Source organism: Peromyscus leucopus, chromosome 8a (assembly GCF_004664715.2).
Source record: "Peromyscus leucopus breed LL Stock chromosome 8a, UCI_PerLeu_2.1, whole genome shotgun sequence".
In the NCBI taxonomy this organism is placed as follows: domain Eukaryota; kingdom Metazoa; phylum Chordata; class Mammalia; order Rodentia; family Cricetidae; genus Peromyscus; species Peromyscus leucopus.
In genome coordinates, this window is record NC_051085.1 from 16,871,863 (window position 1) to 16,888,091 (window position 16,229).

Consider the following 16,229-nt stretch of genomic DNA (forward strand, 5'->3'; position numbering starts at 1 on the left):
TTACAGACATTATGTCTGAAATATAGCTAAAAGGCTTAGATACTGTCCCTCTACCTCCTTTTTTATTTTTTTGTTTTTTGAGATAGCATCTGCCCTGGATGTCCTAAACCTACTTTGTAGATCAGGCTGGCCTTCAACTCCGAGATCTGAGTGTAAGGATTAAAGATGTATGCCACCACACCCAGTACCGTTTACTCTTTTTTATTTGAGTAAATAAATGTCTAGTGAATAGACACACACACACTCAAGAGCTAGCTGAGTAGGTTGTGAAGGTATCATTTGAGTTAAGGAAACACTCCAGGAACTGAGGAGGCATGCATGCATTTGCTCATTCATAACCTTGTCTGATCCTTAACTTTCTGTTACTATTTTACTCTATTTATAGTTTTAGGGTCTAGTTTTACTAAGAAAGTCTATGGGGTGCTGTCAACATGGCTCAGCAGGTAAAGGTGCTTGCTGTCAAGCCTGACTACTTGAATTCAATACCCAGGATTCACATGGTGAAAGGAGAAAACTAACTCCCTCCCACAAGTTGTTCTCTAACCTGCATATATGCACACACACAAAATAAAGAAATGAAAGCTAATACAAAATTTAAAGAAACAAAAGACTATGGCATGGTTTTATACCACAATCCATAGTGATATAGTATGACCCTGTAACACATGCATACATTTATGTTACTATGTGCAGCCTGATTCTAATGGATTGCAAAAGAATGATGAAAGGCTATTGACATCTTTGGAGTGTGCAAAAAGTAGCAATAAGTTTCTACAATTGTAAAGTCTTTACTAATCTTTTTTCTCACATTTGGATTATGATATTGACATTTAAAACATGGGAAAAGTACTAATTCACTTTACATTATCATTAACACTGTAAAGCCATAGCCATTGACTGTACTACTTCCTCAGTGTTAACAGTCTGACATTAATAGTTGCCTGCAAGATAGCATGGGCTTGTTTCTTGACACTCCTCATAATTGCTTAGGAATCATTTCATGTAATTACTCACACAGTATCTTGTTGATTTTAGCATGTAGAACACACTAGGCCAGAAGGATTTCAAAATGTATAGCAGTGCTCTGGATACCCACTCCTCCTCTGTGGTATTCTCCATTCATAGATCCCATCTTACCAGCAGTTATTAATACAGTGTTTAAAGTCTTTAGATGGGACAACTGGGTGCTTTCTTTTATGATAAACTTTGTATGTGTCTCATAAGAACTCTTGAAGAGACTACAGAAATGAGGCTATCTTAACATGTAACAAAACAACATCTATAAAGTATGTGAAACCAAAGCCCTATTTTTAGAAGAACAAGAAAAACAATCAAAGTTATAAAAATAGAAAACATCGACACATTTTAAAAATAATTTCTCCTAAATTTCCTGACTTTATAACCAGATCTTGACAGTCTATCTGTAAACGCTCTTAAATGTACTTGAAGTATCATTACCATATATGGACGAAATCTCTTAGAACACATATGAACATATGCTTTCTAAACACACAAATCTCCTAAGAGGTGTCGTTAGGAGCCACTGTTGCTAGATGTTATCTACTTAATTTGTAAAATAAATTGCCCTACTTTGATGTTCTGCTTGGTAGATCTTTATAAAATGACATCTTTACATTTTCCTATATAAAACTGAATTTTAGGGGACCTGGGCCTTCTTGAAATATTTTCTTCATAGTACAAAAGGGAGTTACATTCCCTTCCGTTTTTGGCAGTAACTTAACTACTTGAAGCGAATCTTACAACAGGTACTTTGTCATAAGAAAAGAATTGTGTTAGGTTCTGGGTTAATGGTCTGTTAATTTAGTTAACACTGTCACATACAGTACCTGCACTAGTAGATCCAATTCCTGTGGTCAGTACGGACCTTGGTGTAATCTTTGCTGCATATTTGAGGAATTGTGATTTACCTGTGCCAGGATCCCCAACCAATAAAAGATGAGATTCACCTAGAAAAAATAATGTGTAAAGGTCAAAATTCTTAAAAGATCTACGAACGCCATATAACTAATAAAAAAGAAAGTGGCCCATATGAAATGCCAACACATTTTATATGGCATTTTGATCAACTTTATGCCAAGCTCTTCAGGAAGGAGTTAATGAGAAAATCCTTAGAAAAGTTAGCTGTCACAAATACAGCAATTTTTGATTACTGAATGTGACACTGAAAAATTTAAATATTTTAACAGTGTGTGCTATTTCCAGATGCTTAGGCCCATGTTTAACATTTTTAAAATCCTTGACTTAGAACAACTTTCTGAGTTTTACCTATTTTTAAATCCAAACTACTGTGATTAAAGCTATCCATATAAGTCATACAAGGTTTTCTATTTTTAAGTACTTCTAAGTGTTGGGGATTTTATAAGTGCCTTTCTATGTATCAAATCATTATGATTATATTAACTAAATAAAAACATTTTCCTTTTTGTAAGTTTTCATAGCTTAGTGAAGTATCTACCTTAAAATGAGTAAGCACTCAATTTTCACATTTAACATAAATGGACATGCCTGTCCTATGGTAGATACTTTTCCTGGACAAACAAGTTTCTTTAGTAATAAGTATTTTCTAAATATATTAATAAGAAACCATTATTTCAGCTCAACATTTAGCAAAGTGCCTTGCAGATAACAGATGGTCAGAATATGCAATTTCTAAAATGCTTCTGCTTCTTCGCTCCTGTGCTCTGCAGTCGTGGAGTTCCGCTGACGACCTGGCTTAGTCTTTGGTTAACTCTGGTCACTGACAGCCCTGTGTGTGCTGTGCCTGCTGCACAGGAGCTTTCTGCCGTCAGTGTTGCACACTTGGAGGAGTCTCTGCTTGAATGTGACCTACAGCAGCAACTCCTGGCAGATGGCTCATCTGCTGTCTACCAGCAGGAGAGTCAGCAGGCTCATCTGCTGTCTACCAGCAGGAGAGTCAGCAGGCAGGGCTGGAGCAGTCGACAGTCACAGATGGAAGCCAACCTGGAGACGTTAAGACACACCATTTCTAATTCTCTCTCTCTCTCTCTCTCTCTCTCTCTGAGACAAGGGAAATAATTTTGTGTACCTTTACAGGCTTGTAGTATATAACCACTGAAAAATTTAGTGATTTCTTTCATCTTTCTGGAATTAGAGAGTGTAGCTTCTCATAAAAATATAGACTATATGAAAAATCCAGTTATGAGGAACTACAAGCAGTTTTTAAAATTAATTCTTTAAGTTATCATACAAAGTAATGTACTTCACTTTGGTATTTTTAAACATATGCGTCATTTATAACTCATGCCCCTACCCTCCAACAAGCAGTTTTTGTTCAAGAACGAAAGGGTCTGTCTTCCCCTCTGTGTTAGTATTTCTCAAAATGTGCCAGTAGGTACTGACCTCTGACCCTTGTTCCTGTGGCATCAGTTCTTTGAATTCCACCAGCCAGCACCATGGCCACAGCGAGCTTTACTAGATACATCCCAAACACTTGAGGACACAAGCTGGCCAGTATTTCATTCCTCCCTGGGAGTGAAAAAGACCAGAAGTTACCCAGAAACTCGAACTGAAATCTCCCTATCCTGTGGTCATTTTCATATAAACATACTCTTTGTGCCATTTTCAACTGACAAAGGAGGCCAAGTCAAATGAGTAAAGAGCATGAGTAGCTTTGGCTTTTTTTTTGAGATGGTCCTGCAAAGTAGCCAAAGCTGATTTCAAATGCACAATCCTCCTGCCTCAGTCTCCCAAGTGTTAGGATTATAGGTATATGCTGCCATATCTCACTAACCTTGTTTAGGTTCTAAATTTAGTGCCATGAAAAGATTGTGTCACCTCCACCCCTCCCCCAGTGCTACCTACTCAAGTTTCTATAAATTTGTCATAAAAAAGTTTCCTTTTCTCTTTCAACTTTTAGCTACCAAGCCTTATCTTTTAACCTAACACAGTCATGTGTTCTCTGGTAATGTCACTAAAATTATCCCACTACTTAGAAGGAAAATATTCAGTCTCAGAAATGGGGCATTATAATAACCAGTAACTTAAAGAGGTAAGCTGGAGCTTGTGGGGCTTGTGAAAGTACAAGAGAAAGAAGGAAAGCTAATCCACCCTGCAAGTTGACTTGGCATTTGTTCTGATTGTTTGGAAAATTGTTTTATTTGGAATAATAGCATAATACAATCATTGCAAACTGTATCCCCAGTCAGTAATCCAAGTTGAAGACTTGAAGTCTTAAAGACATCTGGGAATCATTTTAGCATATTGATAAAGAATTTCATCCAGTTGCTGGTCTGATCAGACTACAAAATTCTAATGAGTCTTCCCCAAGCCTTGCCATGATTGATAGTCCCATATACAAAGGCTACTGTTTGAAATGAATCAGAAGAGCTTTTGGTTTGGGGAACCCATCCGGTAATGGCTCAATATTGACTCAGTGGTAAGTAATCAATGGTGATGAGCCCAGAACAACAGGAATAGCAAAGAAAAGGAGTCCTTCAATGAAAAAGAAGGAAGATGCAGTAAGTCTAGGAAGCACATTAACTACCAGAGGAAATCTTTTCCTTCTGGATAGAAAACCTAGAAAAAAAAGGTCAGGGCTCTAAGGCAAGGAGACTTGAGATTCTGACTAAAATCCAGGGGTTACACATCAAAACAGAAGGGACCCAAGAAACATGTTTAAGAGTAGGTAAGCTAAGCCAAAACTCACATGCCAGCAGAAGTCATAACCACAATGGTAATGGGTACAGGCTCTTTCAGCCTGGACAAAGGTCTCAGTGTTGACTGTAGGGACACCCCAATAGTAAATACCACATTACCTAGCCTACACACAGGTCCCAGCACTTGTCTTGGGTGAGAGCCTCAACTTTGCTGCCTCCATTTCTACAGCTTTATCGTGGAACACAATGCATTCAGTCCCTTCTAAATTTCTAGTTGTAGACCATGTTCTTAGGGTGTCTCTGGCCAAGTTTCCTACTTAAATGTCATGGCCCTCAGTTACCTTACAGAAAACCTTTTTGATATAATTGAACCAGCACAGTATGACTTCAAATGGCCCTACGGAACCAAGTACTATGTTTGGGGCTCTGTCTAGCACCTAAGTACTAGGCTCCCTGCAGATCAGAACAAAGCCACTTGGGGCAGCCTAGTCAGTGCCCACAGTTTCAAGAAGCAAGTCAAGCCCAAGAGGAGCAGCACTGGGCTGCAGAGGAAGGATGCCCTTTGGATATAGCTTCTCCTCTCCACTCCAGTAAAACACAGACATACGACTTCACAATGGTCAAATACAGCACACCAATATCTAGGGAAGTAAGAAGGGCTCACTCATACTAGGAAGTGTGGCCTGATTTTCAGTGTCTTCCTAACTACTTATACGTACTTTGTCCTTTATTGGACAAATGAAATGGGTTACACAGCTACAGATTCCTAATTACAAGACAGATCTTCAATATCTAGGGAATATCTAGGGAGGAACATGATGTAATGAAGGCAGATGAGCTCTGGCACAGGAATGAACATGGTCCAAAGAAGCATTACACATTCTATAAGGACCTGTTCAGTCAAAGACGGCACTTAAGTGCTTGCTTAGTAAAGCCACAATGTAGAGACCTTTGGGCCCTTTTCTATCCTCATCACAAAGATTACACATGGAAGATTAAAAAAGATCCTACAAAATAGAGGCAAACTGCCCCTCTAGACAAATGGAAGCCTTATTTTTCCAAATAAGTGTGGTTCAGCTTGTGACTTGAGAATAATATACATTAGATGGGAGGTAAATATTTTTCTCAGGATACCTCCAAAGAAGAATGAAAACAAGATTTAATTCATGTTTTATACATGTGGTTTTTTTTTTCTAATAAAAAGCATGTTCTACAAACCCAAGGCTGTGATGTGTTATTTCATGTAATACTCATGTAAGCTCGGTCAGAATTACTGCTATGATGATAAATGTGTTCTGTGCATTATCTCCGTCAGTCTTTTACACTTAACTCCCTATTTTAAAATCCTAAGCTAGACCTAAACATGTGGGAGCTCACCGTCTAGACTGACAGCTAGGGAGCCTGCATGGGACTGACCTAGGCCTTGTATATGCGTGACAGTTGTGTAGCTTGGTCTATTTGTGGGGCCACTGGCAGGAGGACCAGGATCTGCTCCTGGTGCGTGAGCTGGCTTTTTTTTTTTTTTTTTTAGCCCATTTCCTATGAAAGGATACCTCGCTCAGCCTTGATTCAGCAGGGAGAGGCTTGGTCCTGCCTCAACTTGATAGGCCATGCTTTGTTGACTCCCATGGGAGGCCCTACTCTTTCTGAAGAGTGGATGGGGGAGGGAGGAAAGTAATAGGAGGAGAGGAGGGAAGGGAAACTGGCTGGTATGTAAAATAAAAAAATTTAATACAAAAAGTATCCCCAAATATTTAAAAGTAAAAGCTAACTCCTAAGCTAACACAGTGAGTTCAGTGAGTTATTTCAGAATATGCTAGAAATCAATATATTTAATACATAAAAATATGAAGACTGACCTTAGTTGAATCCCCAGCATCCACATAAAAAGCTGGGCATGGTGACAGATGCTTGTGATCCCAGTAGAGGGGATGCAGAGCAAGTGGTGACTGGGGCTCACTGACCAGCGAGTCTATGAGCCTTCTACCTGAGTTAGGGAACTTGGTGGAGGAGGCCGGCAGACACACAGGTGATGGTTCTTGAGGAATAACACAGATTGACCTCTGGCTTTCACAGGCATACACAGCCGTGCTCACAGAATTGCAGAGACAACACCACGCACAACAAATAAAATCTCAATGCCAGAAATGGGCTTGAGTGGAAGACAGCTGTTAGAGATACTGACTAGTGACACCCTGTGAATAAAGCCACTGACCTGCACAACACATAAGCTGTCTGCAGATCATACCACATTTAACTACCGAGTTGAGTGCCATCAATTATGACGAGCCTTATGCCCTTAGTCACAAACCTGCAAAGGGATCACTCTTATAGTGTTCCCAAAAGTCTTCAAATTCTTTTCGGACTTCCTCATCCATGACCATCCCCGAGGACTGCTCGTTATTCACTTGGACATAGTTGGATTTCAAGACAATCTCCACTTCACAGCGTACATCTCGCTGAAAGGGCTTCCACCGTTGCATTACCACCCCATAGATAGTGAGGTCGTCCCCTAAGGAAAAGCACCACATGAGTGCAGTGGTCATGTCATGCATGCATGGTGGCTTGGCACTGGATCATTTGACAAAAGACCAGAACTTAGAAGTAAGTTACCCACACACTCCTTTTTCCCCACCCCAAGTACGTACACTCATTCAGAAAGCAATTAGCAAGTTTAGGACAAAATACCCCAGATTCTCAACCCCGCAACAAGTAATTGTTTCTGAATAAAGTCAAAAGTCAGCATCTTTATGTTTTGAAATTTGCTATATAATAACCACACAATTATTAGCGCTTACTGGGAATAGTGTACTGGATGATTTATTTATCACTGTTCGTTGGGTGGGCGTCGTTCTCAATTCTCTTAGAGACTAATCAGTCTGAAGTAAAACTGCATTAGCTTGGAATTGGGGAAGGAGACAGCCTTGTGCTGTTTGGCGTGTACTTTCTCATGTGTTCACTTTCACTTTGTTAATATTTTTACTCAGTCTCCTGCTTTTTTCAGTGAAGGAATGGACAATAATAAATCAATGGATACTGATTCTAACTTCAGAAAATAACAATCAACTTGCTCCTTCCTACCCGAGGAAAACCTATTCCTGGTAGGCAGATTATCACACGTGTTTTTATGATACAAAATGCCTTTCATTCTAAATCTCTGAGTAATATGTAATCTGCAGAGCTTTTGATTTCCTGGAAAAGGGCGCCTTAGTGTTAACTGCATAAAAATGGTGGTGTTAGTGCCCATACAACCAGGCACATTTCTAGCTAAATGCAACTTCCTGCCAAATGCGGACAAACACAGTAAATGCGTCTTTTACATATGTGTTTCTGAGAGTTTTCATAAGTGAATGCTTGATGCCTTTCAAAGTAAATCTGGAATAATGGCATTTTACTGTATTTCCTATTAAATTTTTAGATGAAAATAACTGGAATACGTTTACATGAACATTTATCTGAAACATCCCCTTATTTTCTTCATTTATTGAGGTTTTCCCACATTCATGAAATGAAGAACTTTAACTTTAGATATAGTACCCATTATTGAATCAGACTTTAATAAACAGTGATTATGTGAAAAATGCAGAGTAATAAAGAGTAGCCAAGAGTAACAATCTCATTACTGTTCGATTGGATGTAGATCTTAGTGCCACTATTCTTGGGCAAAGTATCTGAGTTTTCAATGAAAATTAGATCATATTATATATATATATTATATATATAATATATATATATATAAATTAATGCAATCTCAACTTAAGTATTAGCTATTATTATACTAAAATTACCTTGCATTTGCAGAGCACTTAAAAATACATAAGTGTTTTCATACACACCAGGATTTATCAAATAGCAGATTCATATGGTCATTGCAACTGTGAAGTTCACGGTAACAAAACATTCATTCAAAGTTCTCGTATTTTCCTATAGTTAATATTCATGAAGCTACAGTTCTTCGATGTAAACACTGCAAGCCCTCTGTGTACCCCTCCCTTCTCCGGCAGCTTTAGTCCTGCAGACATCCCAGTCAGATCCATTCCTTTGATATGTAGCACAACTGTCAGCATAGCGATCAACCTCGCTGCTCTGAGTGTGAATCCCGAAGGGCAAGGATTACATTATTTCTAACTTCCGATTTCTAAGGTTTTAGAAATTAGCTGTGGGTCACGAAACCAACAACTATCAACAGATTGCTTTCATCTTTATCATTATTGACGACACTGGAAAGAAATATAGCTTTATAGTAATTCGGTTTCAATGAACTACATGGAAACATTGTTCTCTACTAAAGAATATTCTTTTTCAAAATCAGCATCACCCTGTTGTGATGTCACCAGTACCAAAAGAGAGAAACAGTTACTCCTTTTGTTAGGTACCAGTAAGATTTTGTAGTATGTGACAGTAGCATCCTGCGTCCTTCATCCACCAACCACAAGCTCCCTTTGGAAGATGACATTTAAGCATGCTCCATTGAAGAGCGCACCGGGTCAGAAGTCGGTGATCTGGACCTATGCTCGGGTTCTGCTGCTTCATTCTTTGAACGATGCTAGGTAAGAAGTTGTCAAGTCATCAAGCAGCAGCCGCAGACTGCTAAGCCCCAGTTCAGCTTGTACCTCCCTCCTCTCTCCCCAAGCCCAACTCTTCACACGAGGAACACTAAAGCCCTCATCTTGTGGAAAATAAAAATAAATGACTATCTAGAACCTCCTACACACACTACCAAAAGTTTGTTCTTGCTGGCTACGTACAGTCCCAGCAATTAGTGGGGGAGGGGGAGGCTGAAGACCACTCAAGCCCAAAAGTTAAAGACTAACCAAAGCAACACAAATATACTGTCTCAAACACTACAAAGTCATTCCTTACCGGATTTACAACTGTCTACCAAGTCATCTTCCAGGATAACCTTCATAGATCGCGGAATACTTCCAACAGATAGCCTCTGGACCTAGCCAAAGAAAACACAGAAAGACAACACATGAGTGTGTTTAACCATGTGCTCCGTATCCAAACTGCAGCAGCACTACTTGAAATTGGTTCCATTTCTCTGATAGTATCATATGATTTGATTCTGATAGGACTTAAGGCATTTTTTCTGGAAAATTATGACTAATACCAGTTTAAGAATTCACTAATACTAGCTGGGCATGGTGGCGCGCTCCTTTAATTCCAGCATCTGGAAGACGAGGCAGGCAGATCTCTGTGAGTTCAAGGCAAGCTTGTCTACATAGTGAGTTCCAGGACAGCTGGGGCTACATAGTGAGACCCTGTCTTGGAAACCAACCAACCAACCAAAAAAGAATTCACTAACACTAGGGGCTGGAGGGATGTCTCAACAGTTACCAGCTCTTCCTGCACTTCCACACGACCAGTGTCACAGTCACCTGCTACTCCAGCTCCATCGGATCCACAACCCTCAGGCCTCTGTGGGCACCCATCCACATACACAAAAAGAAAACTTAAAAAATAAGATTTCACTAGAGTATAGCTAGAACACCAAATATGGAAAAACCTCTCTAGCGATAACCTACATTGTAGACAGTCAAAATAAATATTCAAACCAACTTAAACTGAGTGACAAAGTTACTTATTTAGCATTAGAGAGACATTTCTTTCATGATTTCTAGCCTGAACACCTGGAAAATCAACCGGTCCCTTGACTGCTCCTTAGTAACAGAACCCTGGCTTTATTCCACGGAGACATGACCTTGTAAATGGCTGTTTCCCAAGCTCCCTTGTACCTGGGTGTGGTCATAGGACTAAGTCCTGACCAATGAAATACAGACAATCACAGGCTGACAAGACTTGATTAGGTGGTATGTGTATCCGACCATCCTTTTTCAGTTTTCTGGCTGGAACACTGAGATACGTGTCGTGAAATTGTAGCCACCATCCTAGACCATAAAGCACCACAGGAGTAGAGGCCATGTATCAAGATTGGTGGGAAAAGCTAGGCATGGTGGCACATTCCTGTAATCTCAATCTTAGCACTTGGTAAACTGAGGCAGGGGGGTTATCACGAGTTTGAGGCCAGCCTGTGGCAGTGTGGTATGAAGTAAAAGAAAAGAAACTGACCTTTGCTATCATTTCCCCAAGAGTGGGCCTCATTTGCTCTGAAGCATTCTCATGTCTACTGAACAAAGGCTACCCTCTCTAGTTACTGAACAGCACAGCAAACATGGTCTCCAAAAGGCATGAGGCACTCTTGTCTTCACCTTGTATGGGAATCTCATGAGGGAGGAGACTGTTCTTCTGGCCCGGCTGTCTCAGAACAGCACACAGAGCCACAGCCGGATACTATCAATTTATGGCCACATGTTACTTTCAACATTCTCTGTGGGGCTGGCACAGCTTTCAATGCCTCACTATTTGCAGTGACTGCTCTTGGGTCTCGTCACCACACACACTGTTCCGAGTCGGAGGCATGAACGGGTCAGGAAGGAGAAGCAGGGAGCAGGTACACTGGGAGTCCACAGCATAGTAAGGTTGACGACACCGTTTCTTAAAGGTCAGTTCATTGTAAAGAGACTGAACATACAGCGTATAAGCAGAATGAGTAGAGAATGGTCACAGGAGGGGCAGAAGTTTGATTTGTAAGGGCCAGCTTGAAACAGCATTTCTCAGAATTTATTCCCACACATGGTGAGTTCCAGGTCAGCACAGGCTACCGAGTGAGACCTATCGAAATGGAACAATGGAAGGCTAAGAAAAGTGAAGTGTAAGGACTCCATACAGAGGAGCCTACATGCTGGCCTTGAGCTGCCTGTCTCCTTATTTACATGGGAAAACAAACCTCTGTATTCAAGGAAGGGAAAATTAAGTTTATTTGTTAAACAGTGACCATACATGCTTTCTTAAAATTGAACCAAACCCCAAACTCTGCGCTTACTGATGCTTGGCAACCAGTTAAACTGACTGAATTGTCTCATATTTTTAAGGACAGCTAGTTTAGAATACTTGATATAATCTTTCTTTCTTTCTTCCTTCCTTCTTTCCTTCTTTCTTTTTTTTTTGGAGCTGAGGACTGAACCCAGGGCCTTGCGCTTGCTAGCCAAGCGCTCTACCACTGAGCTAAATCCCCAACTCCAATATAAACTTTTTGTTCATTTATTTTATTTACTTTTACTTTGAGTGTATGGGTGTTTTGCAATGCCTGCAGAGGCCAGAAGAGGGCGTGGGATCATCTGGAAGTGGAGATGCACACAGCCACTATGTGGGTGCTGCTAACGGAACCCAGGTCCTCTCTGCAAGAGCAGCAACCAGTGCTCTTAACCACAGAGCCATCTCTCTAGCCCCGATATTTACTTTTAAATTTTAACATTATCAAGTGGTTCTAAAATCTCATCCATGCTCTGAAACAATGGTTATTTCATGGTTTCTAAAACATACATTCTAATACATGTTAGACAATTTCGACTTTGATCTTCCCCAAAGTGAAGGCGCAGGGTAATCTGTTTCCATCCTGTATTCTCCAATCACAGCCATTTGACTCTGGTAGAAAACAACATCTCCACCTTGTTACTTTTTCTCATTGATCATTTACCTGCTCCTGAATTTTGATTTCCTGGTAATCCCGACATCTGGCTGGAGATGAAGACAGGTCTGAGAGACAAGTGAACTTTGAGGAATCACAGCTCTCTGCGCTTGGACATGAAGATGGGCGACAGAACGTGTAATACTGCTCGAAGTCCGCCTGCACCACAAACACATGCTTGCATTTGTTACACATGTAATCCCGCTCGTACTCCAGGACCTTCACCAGACTTGTTCGAATCACTGTCCCAGTGACGGACAAAAAGTGTCCCACATCCTTGGTTTTAGGGATGTGTTCCCTTACCAGTTCAGGACAAACAGGTAAACCTAATGGAAAAAGAACATCATCAACTTAGACTTTGATAACTGACTCTGCAGAATGTTATGTCTTTCCCAGAAAATCTGAAAATAACATAATTTCAGGGGGAAATATTTATGTCTTTTTTTTTTGGTTTCTTGAGACAGGGTTTCTCTGTGTAGTTTTGCGCCTTTCCTGGAACTCACTCTCTAGCCCTGGCTGGCCTCGAACTCACAAAGATCCACCTGGCTCTGCCTCCCGAGTGCTGGGATTAAAGGCATGCGCCACCACTGTCCAGCCTTATGTCTTATTTTTAACTTTACTGTGTGTGGGTGTGTAGGTACACACGTGTGGAAACCAGATGTTCAGTGTGTGCCTGAATTATTTCTCCACATCGGATTTTGTGACTGTGCCTCTCACGGAACTTGGAATTCACCAGTTCCGTGAGAATGGCTGGCCAGCAGGCCCCAGTGACTCTCCTGCCTCTGCCTCTGCTTCTGGGGTGCTGGGATGACAGGTGCTCATCACCACACCTGGCATTATACGTGAATGCTAAGGATCCAAACTCAGGTCTTCAGGGTTGTATGGCACACACTTGGCCATGTTTGTGTCTTACTTTGGAAAATCAGACCATCAACCCAATTAAGAATTTCAGACAACAGAAATCAATGGACTCTTTTTGAAAACACATCTCTAGGGGCTACAAGCAGGACTAAGAAAGAATTGGGCTCTCACAAAAGAGCTCTCAGTAGCCTCTAAATATACAACTAACCACGCTTAGTGGACAAAATGCTGTTACCTGTAGCACATGTAATCAATTTAGTCTTCACTAAATAAATCAAAAGCATGTACTCAACAACCATGTACTGAGTTCCTAATACACAATGCTCATTATCAGATATAAAAAGTTTTATAAAAGAGTTCTGGAGATCACTGGGCAGGATCTTTTCTAATTCACACATTACCAATGTTTTATTGTTAGTCGTCACAAAAGCTCCTCAATCTGCTTTAGATAACTTTATACAAACAAAAAAATACACAGACACAGTACACTGACGTCTCCATAGTCTCTCCCTCCCTGTTGTTGGCAGGGCAAGTGTCTCATGCACAGATGACAATCATCGTTATGTGCCGTACAGAAGAGATGCACTTTAAAAAAAACACCAGTTAGTTTTTAAATTCTTTTTAGATTTATTTATTTGTGGTGTATGTGTGTGTGCATGTGTGGGTACACATGCCAGTGTGCCTGTGGATATAAGAGGACAAATTTGGGGATTCAGTTCTCTCCTATCATCTGAGTTTCAGGCATCAAAGTCAGGGTGTCAACCTTGGCAGCAAGCACATTTACCTGCTCAGCCATCTTGCCTGGCCCCCAAATAACAATTATTTCTTAATGTTCTGAGTCCCATATGTGCTTCATTTTATTCACATCTTCCCCAAATATTACATGCCAACAACATCTCCTCATGATTTACCTGATATCCTGGCATGAAGATTCTGCTTCATAGAATACCCCTCAGGCTCAGGAAGGGACTGCAGAATTGCCAAGGCTGACCTTCGAAGCGCGCTGTCAAAAACCGTTAGGACTTCGTTGGGGAACACCGTGAAATACTCTCCAATTTCCATGTTGGTCTCAAAAAGGGTCATAGCATTAACCACCACTGGATAGTGTGCATCCTCATCTCCTTCCCTCAGGATCAGAAGAATATCGTTCTTATGGTACTCTGAAACATAGGACTCGAACACTTGACCCACCAGTGTGACCTGGTCACTATTCATCTTGAATCTAGGTTATAAAAGAGAAGAAAAGGATGGTATTATACCTTTGCTACTCAAGCTGTGCACACAATTTAACAAAAAGACCCTTGGCTTATAAACCATCCCTGCTTTCGGTTACACGGCACTCACAAAATAGTATCTGAATCCAATCTTACCTGTAGATGAGTCAGCCATTACAGTTACGTAAAACGTGTGCTTCAAAAACCAGCGACATTGGGGCTAGAGAGGAGGCTGGGCCGGGGAAGGTGCTTTCAGCAGGAGTCTTATGACCCCGGTTTGGATGGCTGGAACCTACTCCACAGGCGGGATGCAGTAGCACACACACATCACACACGTAATTCCAGCATGACGACTGTGAGATGGGTGGTCAAGATGGGAATATTGCCCAGGAGCTCAAGGGCCAGCTATGCTAGGCTATACAGTGCAACTGCAGAAACAAGAGAGACCCTGCCTCAAGGTGGAAAGCAAGAACCAACTCCCCCAAAGTTGTCCTCTGACCTCCACATGCATGCTACAGCATACAGGCACCCCCCCTTCTCTCTCACACATACATGCAAATAAAAAGGATAGTGAAGTTCTGATGCAGCCTCCATCATCCAGTAATTTGGTAAAATGACAAATATAAGAGGAGAGACTCTGCTCTATGTTCTCTGAGCCCTTTAGAAAACATGGAAGTGTTCTGTTGGCCACATACATGCAAATCTACAAGACAGGTTGCAGACATCAAGGGACTGGGTACTGTTCAAATGAATGCCCCATAAATGTCACCATGGCAAAACTGGAAGAGTCTACCGTTTTAGCATGCTGATGGCATTGTGTTAAAAAGCTAAAGGTAAGGTTCTTTCCAGCATTACCGTGCATTCTGAGCATCCTGAGCACTGTAAGAGTCAGGACAGATTCCTGAAATAGTGAAGGAAAATGATTGTTTTGGGGGGGAGGGATGAGAGAGGTACCTGGGTTCACCTGGAGCACCAGCCTGCTGCACCCAGAGGAGCTCACTGTGTGAGGCCATGGGAAGGAGTCTATGCTGCTAAAACCTGATCCCTGAGAATTCATGGCTTCATGTTCAAAAAGAAATTTCGGACCTAGACTGTCAACATATTTTCTTAGCAAAAAGTAGTAAAGTTAATTTAATTCATAGAACTGGACGATGCTGATCAGTGAAGTATTAATGGCACAAAGTAGTTCTCATATATTTTCCCTAAATCTTTCTCCTCTTTAGCCTTTTATTAACACATTACAATGTACACACCATATGTAGAAAGTTCTGGGCCTCCCTTCCCTCCTCCCTGCCTTTATTGGTTTCTTGACGAGCTCTCTGTCTGCTGGGAGGGAACTTATTATATAACTCAGGCTGGCTTTGAATTTGCATCAATCCTCCTGCCTCAGTCTTTCAAATGCTAGGATTACGAGCATGCACATCACACACACACACACACACACACACACACACACACACACACACTACTGCATAAACGAAGCATACAATTAATCAAATTGACAGCTCTAACAGCACCAGTGGTTTGCTTTAGGGCTGTACATCAGAGGTGAATTTGTTTCCTGTTTTCTCTTATTAGCACAGGAAAATGATGGGTGTCAGCAAAAGCAGTCATTAAAGATGGAGAAAAGCTAGCCAAACTGACAAACGGAAAGGAGTATTAATTTTCAGACAATAACTAAGACTGAAAAGAAATATACACTGGGCTTCACCTAATCTCTCTCAAACATGTGTTTACAAACATAAGGAGACTACCCCATTTCCACATACATAACTGTATCACCGATTTAGGATTCCAAACCCACTGCAGCATCAATTTCCTAATATCTGCCATGCACAAGTCACTATCCTCACAAGGGAAAGCAGCACAGTAAAAGGTACTACGCCCCCAGAGAACCAAGTGACAGATGTAAACAAAACCGCTCTACACAATATGAGTGAGAGCAAAAAAAGGAGGGGGAGGGATTCTAGATGGCTCAGTGGTTAA

At 41.0% G+C, this 16,229-nt stretch overlaps 1 protein-coding gene across 1 annotated transcript in view; it reads right to left on the reverse strand.

The window, feature by feature from the left end:
• Positions 1-16,229, reverse strand: part of Mcm9 (minichromosome maintenance 9 homologous recombination repair factor) — a 72,280-nt gene that overhangs the window by 54,370 nt on the left and 1,681 nt on the right. Inside the window, 6 exon segments of the mRNA XM_028868378.2 lie at positions 1,848-1,967; positions 3,382-3,507; positions 6,949-7,149; positions 9,501-9,582; positions 12,178-12,494; positions 13,941-14,251. Coding sequence (XP_028724211.1) covers positions 1,848-1,967; positions 3,382-3,507; positions 6,949-7,149; positions 9,501-9,582; positions 12,178-12,494; positions 13,941-14,244 — 1,150 coding nt within the window. The 5' untranslated portion in view covers positions 14,245-14,251.